The 8,801-nt window shown below is 37.1% G+C and overlaps 1 protein-coding gene across 1 annotated transcript in view; it reads right to left on the bottom strand.

Annotated features, from left to right (window-relative positions):
* The window catches only part of EIF4G3 (eukaryotic translation initiation factor 4 gamma, 3), a 127,142-nt gene that overhangs the window by 105,382 nt on the left and 12,959 nt on the right, over positions 1-8,801 (bottom strand). The window contains exons 4-6 of the mRNA XM_006862404.1: positions 6,506-6,639; positions 4,799-4,918; positions 4,308-4,418 (exon numbers count right to left, since the gene is read on the bottom strand). Coding sequence (XP_006862466.1) covers positions 4,308-4,418; positions 4,799-4,918; positions 6,506-6,639 — 365 coding nt within the window. The remainder of the gene's footprint in view (positions 1-4,307; positions 4,419-4,798; positions 4,919-6,505; positions 6,640-8,801) is intronic.

Here is an 8,801-nt window from a genome sequence, read left to right as displayed (position 1 = left end):
TTTTAAAGTGTTGAAGAGCAAAGATGTCAGCTTGAGGACTAAGGTGCGCCTGACCCAAACCATGGTCTTTTCAATAACCTCATATACATGTGAAAGCTGGACAGTGAATAAGGAAGACCGTAGAAGAATTGATGCTTTTGAGTTATGGTGTTGGAGGAGAATAATTGCCATGGGGTGCCAAAAGAACCAATAGATCCGTTTTGTAGGAAGTGCAGCCAGAGTGCTCCTTGGAGGCCAAGATGGCCAAACTTCGTCTCTCATACTTTAGACATATTGTCAGGAGGGATCAGTCACTGGAGAAGGATATCATGTTTTGTAAGGCGGAAGGTCAGAGAAAAAGAGGAAGGTCCCCAATGAGTTGAATTGGCCAAGTGTTGCATCGATGGCCTCAAGTGTGGCAACAGTAGTGAGGTTGGCCCAGGATCGGGCAGTGTTTAGTTCTGCTGTGTATAAGGTCGTTATGAGTTGGTATCGACTATGGCACCTAACAACAACAACAACAACTCATAGGGACCTGGCATATGATTTCCAAGGCTATAATAAGTCTTTATGGAAGCATAAAGATTCACTTTTCTCCCATGGAGCAGCTGGTGGATGGATTCTAATTGCTGACCTTTTGGTTAGAAGTTTTACGTGTAACCCATTACACCCCACCAGGGCTCCTATACTGAATTCCCAATAAACTTACTATACTTATTAATCCTAAACATATTTAATGAATTAATTCTAAAGTTCTCATGTTTATACTCTAGGAATGAATTCACTGTCTGGAACATCAATGCCTAGAAACACTGTGGTGTATGAGAGAAAAGACGCATATTAGGAAACAGAAGAAGTAGAATCTTAGAGTCCAAATCTGATATTGATGAGCCAATAACTTTGGGCAGGTCTCTTTGTTGAACTTAAGCTTTCTGATACAAAAAATGCCTGTCTTACCTACAAAAAGTTACTGTGAGAACCATAGGATAGAACATGTAAAAGACCTTAAAAACTATGTAAGGCATTATCATCAGCAACAAAGAACCAAAGAATTTTTAAACAATGGTATGTGAACTGGAATAATTACTTTTAAGCATTTCATGTGTTTTCTTTGTGTGTGGAAACACAATCAGGTTTTATAGTATCTTTCAAGTATTTCATAATTAATAACTTACTAAACAAAAAGTTGAGGATCCTGTGCTAAGAGTTATAAGATATTCAGGAAGAGAGGAAGCTGTTCTCCTAACTTAAGGACAGACCATTACTGGATAATGTCTAATCAATTAATTAAGGAGGGCTGTAGGGTATATTATGTTCAACATAAGGAGACCTGGTGACACTGAAGGATAAGTACTGGACTGCTAACCAAAACTTTGACAGTTCAAACTCACCAGCCACTCTGCAGGACAAAGAGGAGGCTTTCTGCTCTCATAAAAATTTACAACCTTAGGAGCCCTAAGCAGGGTCACTATAAAGCAGAATCAAATTGATGGTAGTGGGTTTGGGTTTTTTGGTGTTCAACATTAAGTTCATAAATATAAGAGCTAGAATGAAATATCAGTATGTCTATTTAATAAATGGAGTACTGGTGTGGCACTGTAGGATAAGCACTGGATCGCAAGGTCAGTTTGAACTGCAAGGTCAGCAGTTCAAGTTCACCAGATGCTCCTCAGAAACACTATACAGGATCGCTGACTAGGATCCCGCTCGATAGCACTTAACAAGAACAATCAATAAAACACAATGACTGTTTTCAGTTAGCAGGAAGTTTAAATATTTTTATCCACTTCAATACATTTTTCTTTAATGTAGTACATCAGAAATTCTGCCCATCCATCTCTTTTAGATTCTAATATGTATGATCATATCTCATTCAGAGACTGAGCTATATATATATCCTCAAACTCCTCGGATTACCTGGGTAACCAGGGACAATGGGACCACCAGTCATCCTTACCATTTTAAAAGAAGACACACATGTGTTTTCTATTAAGAGGAGAAGGAAGGGATGGTTTGGTTTTGTTAAGTGTCATCCAGTTAGTTCTGACTCACAGTGATCCTGTATAGGGTTTCTGAGGACTGGCTGGTGGGTCTGAACCACCAACCTTGTGGTTAACTTATGGTGTGTAGTCTAGGGCTTATCCTGCAGTGTGCCACACCAGTATCTGGAGCTTAGAAAACTGCTTTTGTTCCCATGATTTTGCCCATATATTTAGCAGTGCAACTAATCTTATAATTAAAATGAGTATGAACGGCAAATTACTAGGCTAGGTCCACAGACCTTCTCCTAAGACATTTCTTTTAGAACACTTTCTGTGCTAGCTGAAAAAAGATTACTATTGAAAATAATACCAAAATACCCAAGTAATTTGAGTTTTTGGGTGCTTCACACTGGTATATAATACTTTACCATCCATAAGAATCTTTTATGTTTGACAATTGTCCGTAACTGCAGTGACACTTTAAAACACTATGCCATGCATCAAGAACATTTGAAGCCAGCACGTTACAATACAGTTTATACTAGGAGCTACTATGAAGCATATCTAGTAGATTTTAATATCATTGGGTGGCAATGACTAATAAGCCAATTTTAATAACTAACAAAAATGATTAGTGATATGGAGCCAGAAATGATAAAATACAGGACTGATGTTTTCTTTCCAATCAGTGTTATTTACTGTTCCTTTATGTTATGCATGTCCTATGGACAAATTAAGTGAGGAATGTTTGTTAGTTATAGGATAAGCTAGAACTATAAAGCATAACATAACAATATTACCCTAATTATAATTTCACTTAAAAAGTATTTTTTAACACATGACAGAAGAAAGTGAATTAAATAAATATAGCTGATGTTTTTGCAGATACTAAAAATTCTAGATAATTTCCCATTTTCAATCACAAGAATGACTTTGAATGCACCTGAATGACTCATTTTTTTTATGCATGCAGGCATAATGGGTAAATATACACAATGACTGCCACTTCTAAAATTCATTTTATATTAAAAAAAAATTTTAATATGCCTTATTTTTTAACTTACAATATTTCCTTTTTTGACATAAATAATTAGTAGCTGACAATGAGTAGCAAGCTAGGAATGAAATTATCATTATACATTCCAAGAAGAGTTACAGTAGTAGTTCATACTTCTGTGACATGAACAAAACTGAGCAATTTAACCACAGATACTATGAACCAGAATAATCAAAATGCTAACAGCATTATTTCAAATTTTTGACAAAACAAGGATAAAAACAAATTAAACACTAATACAAGTATAAATTGAAATGATCAAAAAGAAAATAATGCTGAAAAATAGGTATAATGGTTTCCAGAAAGCTGCTTTCTATAAAAAATCAAGACCAAATTAATGCTGAAATAATGCTGAAAAATAAGGCATAATGGTTTCCAGAAAGCTGCTTTCTAAGACTTTATGGCAAGGTTTATTTCAAAGTTTAGAAAAATTTAGTTTACCAACTAGAAAAAATTGAGTCTACATTCCAAATCTGTGTGTGTATAGAGTACAACACACAGAGAAATCTCTATAATGATGATGCTCAAACAAAGCACTTTAAATTGAGAAAGGTTCCTGTAGATTTTACAAAGCCTCCAACACATGGAAGGCACTCGAGTATTTTCAATCACTGCTTGTCTTCATGCCAACAACAAAATAATTCACACATTGACTAAATGACATTCATTTTTAAACAGTGTAGTCTTATTTCAAAGCAGGTTTCAACAGTTGCCATTCCAGAAATAAAAAGATGACGGGAAAATTAAAAAAAGTATTACCTTATATAAAAATAATTTTTAAAATGTAAAAGAAAGTAGTTTTAACAGGGTGATCTGCAAATGTACATCAAATCCCAAGCTCCTCCAGAACTTTAATAAGTGTTCTCTATGCCATTCTAACTTGGGGAGAAAGTATTCAAATGTTTGGCAACTTTCCCTCATGCCTTTTGCAAATCTACAAAGCATGAGGCAGGCAGAGCCTGTCAAATCCTGCACAGTGCAGTGCCCCAGCACAACTCCATTGGTGATGCCACTTCCACCGCTGAAGAGCCTGCCACTGGGGGTGTAATGGCGATCTGCAGTTGGCCAATACTGCACACTTTTTGCACATATCATTTGTTCATATTTTTACTTCATAACCTATAGAAGCAAACCAGAAAATATAATAACACCATAGACTATTGTTTAAAAAAAAAAAAAAAAAAAAATGTTGTTTTAAGAGCTCGGAATTGTGAATCATTCTACAAAGGAAGAAATACTAACTTCTAAATTTAATAATGGAAAAAAAAAAAAAAAAGGATTCAGCGCACCCCTAGAGGCAGACTCTTCAGGGGTGGGTGCGACATCGTCAGAGAAGTGCATGCTGGGGCTTTGCCCTGTTCCAGGATTGGCAATCCATGCCTGCTCTGCATTTTGCAAATCTGTAGAAACAAAGACAAAGAAATGTCCATTAGCTGAACATCATCAGAGATCTCCAATATATAAGGATACCTCAAAACAAAACAGGAATCCAATCAAGGTTGGCTCTATTTTTAATACATTTGCAGGTCATTTCAACGTAAAAGTATGGGGGAAAAAATCAATACCAAATTAATGCAGACCAGCTTTTTTTCAAGTAAAAATGATTCAAGTGAATCCTTTTTTTTTGTTTTGTTTTAATATTAGTATGCAAAGAATATCTTCTCATCACCTACTTTTTCTTCTTGGTTAGAAGAATCAATGAATAAAAGCTGCTCTCTTGCTATTAGACAAAACACCATGGAGTCTATGACTAATTGGGTTGTAAGAAACTTGCACTTACAGGTACACCTCTTCCACCAGATGTTTGCCTTCCAAAATCTGCAAAGGCTGGAGTAAAGTCTGGTCCTCGAGGTAAAATTCGAGGATCTAGAGTTCGCATTGGCAATTTGGGTTGGTTGATCTGCAAGAAGAAACAAAGGAAAACTTAACACAAGTTCCAGAGCATTCACTGCCACAGCGATAGCCAAATCTTGACTGAAATGTTATCAGCTGAAATGGTGAACACTGGCTTCTAAGAAATCAGTGGAAGTTGAGGTTTCTGGGCTAGCCTGAGAACCCCTGGAACATTAATGGTTTGTGGTGCTCTGGGGCTGATATAGGCCTAAAATTTCCAGGAACAACTAGATACAACCAGTAGAGTGGTCCACTAGACACACAGGACCAGTGGGATGGCTCAAGACACGTTATTTTGAGATCCTTTGAACTAGGGTCAAATTTTGGCATTCATTTTTCAAGATATTCACCAGGAAGTAAAAATATTTATCTATAGGAATTCTGACATTGCTCACTTTTGTTTTGATGCTGTTTATTTATAATTAGTAAAGCATGTATTTTGAGGTGACAATAAGTCTCCAAAGGAGATACATTTCATGTGATATGCTCCATTTAAAATCTCATTTTGCCTGCCTTGTTAATCTGAGATGTCTGGCTTTATATTGGCATACAATGTGTGACTATTGAGCCAGTAAGTAGCGCAATGCGAAATCAACTAATGACTAGCCAGTCAGAAACAGATAAGGTAGCAACACAGGAAGGAATATTTTCTAGGAGAATAATCTAATTCAGTGGATGTAACACTTGCCCTCTGAAGTACTGAAGTAGCCTCAAATTAGCACCACCAATCATTCAACTGTCCTCACAAAAGTACCTAAGAGAGAAGACTTAGATATCAAGAGAAATAAGAAGACCTCTTGCTAGAAGGAAGCAAAATGACACAAATAAAGTCTAGATAAACCGCTGCTGGAAACCTCCATAGGAGGTGGATCTCAATCCGTAACATAGTTAACCTATACAATGTAATTACAAATAAACATTTCCTTTTCTTCAAAACAAAAAATCTTCAGAATTAGTCACTGGCAAAGGTTCAACCCAGATTTATATGAAATTACTGAAACAGACATACATTTGACTTTATTTCTTTTAAATACAGACTAGTATCCTAGATGTATTAAGATCATGTGTAAAGAAAAAGGGTGTCTATTTGAACAGGATTTGAGTCTGTAGGAAAATTTTGAGATATCCAGTGATTGAATTAGGTTGACACCTATTTAAATGTAACCTGTCAATTATCTTTCTAGGTTTCTGACCTGTCCTTAATGCCACTATAATTCCAAATAGAAAAGTTAAAGTCATGGGGGAAGAGCTCCATATCCTTTTAGCCCTATGTTTCCCCCATGGACCCAAAGTTTTCACCATAACCCTAGGAAATTGCTATAGTAAGCAGACAAATTAATAAATTTTAAAAAATTCACCACTGAAATATGGAATAAGTCCCAAGATTACTGAAATCTAGTAAACTAGAAATCCAACAGTGTTCAGGGGAACTCTAATTCTTAAGCATTGCATATTTTCATTCAAACACCATTGGTCTTATAATTTCTGAAAATCACTCATACTTCACATAAGCCACAAGCTTACATATTTACAATGATAGCTAAAACCAGTCCCCAGTAAAAGTACCTATCTTTCTCTTGAGGGAGCAGCATACCTTGTCAAGAACCACATCACTGATGGGAGGCAGGCCCTCTGGTTTCTGTATACATGCTGGCATGAACTGGAAGTCTAGCAGAAACTCCCTGTCATACTGCTTCTTGCCTTCAGTATCAGAAGGCTTCCAGGATTCTAGGAAGAGGGATACAGGTAGACAACTGACTGTAGATTATATATGATCTATTTAAAATATACCCAGTAAAAGTACAAACCAAATTCCAATATTTTCTTTATCTAGTCAGAAGTTAAAAAGATCAAAGGAAACAATGAATACAGTCAGAAAATTTCACATACAGATTTTGAAGTCATTTCTTCTTTCATCCCTTTTTAATACATGAAGCAATTTTGAACAATTCACTATAGGAACCACTTCATATACACACTAAAAGAACTTTGGTCAGGGAAAAGTAATCTTCATTCAATATAAACTTTCAAAAATTCGGTCCCTCCTAGCCTGGAGCAGCTAGAAGAACAGAAGATACTTCTTGAAAGAAAGACTGACAGGAAAAATAAAAAAAACAATATAAGCAGACCGACTGATTACTACAAAAACAAGCAAGATGCTCACCCAGGAGACATCAAGGCCAAGTGGCTGGGTTCCCTCAGAGAAAACCCCCTTCCAAAACTAAGACTCAATGGGAATACATGCTCTGATTGGTGACCACGTTAGTCACCGGTAAGGGGAAGTGAGGGAAAAACCAAAATGAAACTGCGAGCTAAGCCCTACAACGTTCAATAGACTCCTGTGAACCTGGGTGGAGACCTGGTTGGCCGGCAGTGTGGAAAGACCTGGGGACTCTTGGGCCCAGAGTCAGTGACATAGCCACAGAGGACTAGAGTGGAGAGTGAAACATCCAGCTGACCAGAAGAGAGGGCATATGCACAAGAACACCCACACTTGCAGATAATACCCACTTGACCTGGCTTCAATGACTAGATGATCAGAGCTCAACTAGATGAAGAAAGAAGAGGGAAAAAAAAGTAATCTGATACAATTTGATGAACTTGACCTACACCTATGGATGCAGTAGCTCAAAAGAGGGAACAAATCTTTATAGCAATGATCATTCCCACCATACCTCCATACACAGAGTAGACAGGGATGGGCAACTTGGACATTGGCTACCCAAAGGGGGATGGGGGCGCTACAAAGGCAAGAAGTGACTGACTGACAAGCTTTCAAGAGGGAATCTAGATCCAGAAGTTGTGGAGAAAGATAGAATCTCCACTGAGTAGTATCCAATCTGTCTAGGCAGGGCTGATGAAAGGAAATGAGGCTAGGTCTCTTGTGATACAATAGTGAATAATTGTTATGAGGACTGCTTGTGAGGGTTGGAAATGAAAAGGTAGATATTTTGTAGCAAGGAGGGGAGTGACTAACTTTGCAATCTAGGAGCGGAGGTCCTTGGGACCATCAAGGGAGTAGAGCGGAGAGTGGGACCCTATCCAGAGAAGCAGTGACGCCAGAGATGAAGGCAGAGACGATGACATGGACAGATGGAACAGCTGGGGACTTTAGACCCAGAGAGGCAGAGGGGCTGTGTGCTGACGACCGGGGACTGATGATGCATGGAGGGGACTGTAACCATGGCAATGAAACAATGTACATAAGATGAATGTAAAACTAATGTTCTCCCATGTAAACTATCACATAATTCACAATAAAACATTTTAAAAAAACTCGGTCGCTCATATACCTCAGTAATGAGAAATTTGTTAACGCTCCCAGTTTTATGGAAAAGGATTCTTGGGTTGTTCACTTGGAAATGCAATTTTAGAAAGGAAAAAAAACCACAAAACCACAAAGCTATTTAAGATTCTGAAGTTCTAAGAAGCTAGATATAGAATTTTCTTCTATGCCTGTAGTTTAATCGGAAGAAAAGAAACTAATATGGTCATATCTGTAATATCCCTTTCAATTAAAATTAATAAAACTTGTATTTATATTATCTCAATGGCTTGGTAAGTCAACTAAACTGGGAGTATGTTTCTTCAAAAACCCTGAGACTCTGTTAATATTTCCAATATGAATTTTAAATGACATTTTTGCCACTGCACATACTTTGCAGGTTTAATTACAAATACTATGCAAATTCAAACTGAAGTTGAAGAAAATGAAAACAAGTCCACAAGAGCCAAAATATGACCTTGAATTTATCCCACCTGAATTTCAGATCAGCTGAAGAACAGATTTGATACATTAAACACTAGAGATCGAATACCAGAAGAGTTGTGGGATGACATTAAGAACATCATACATGAAGAAAGCAAAAAGTCATTAAGAAGACAAGAAA

The sequence above is a fragment of the Chrysochloris asiatica genome, unplaced genomic scaffold (genome assembly GCF_000296735.1).
Source record: "Chrysochloris asiatica unplaced genomic scaffold, ChrAsi1.0 scaffold00047, whole genome shotgun sequence".
NCBI classification, from domain to species: domain Eukaryota; kingdom Metazoa; phylum Chordata; class Mammalia; order Afrosoricida; family Chrysochloridae; genus Chrysochloris; species Chrysochloris asiatica.
This window is presented reverse-complemented; position numbering and strand designations above follow the sequence as displayed.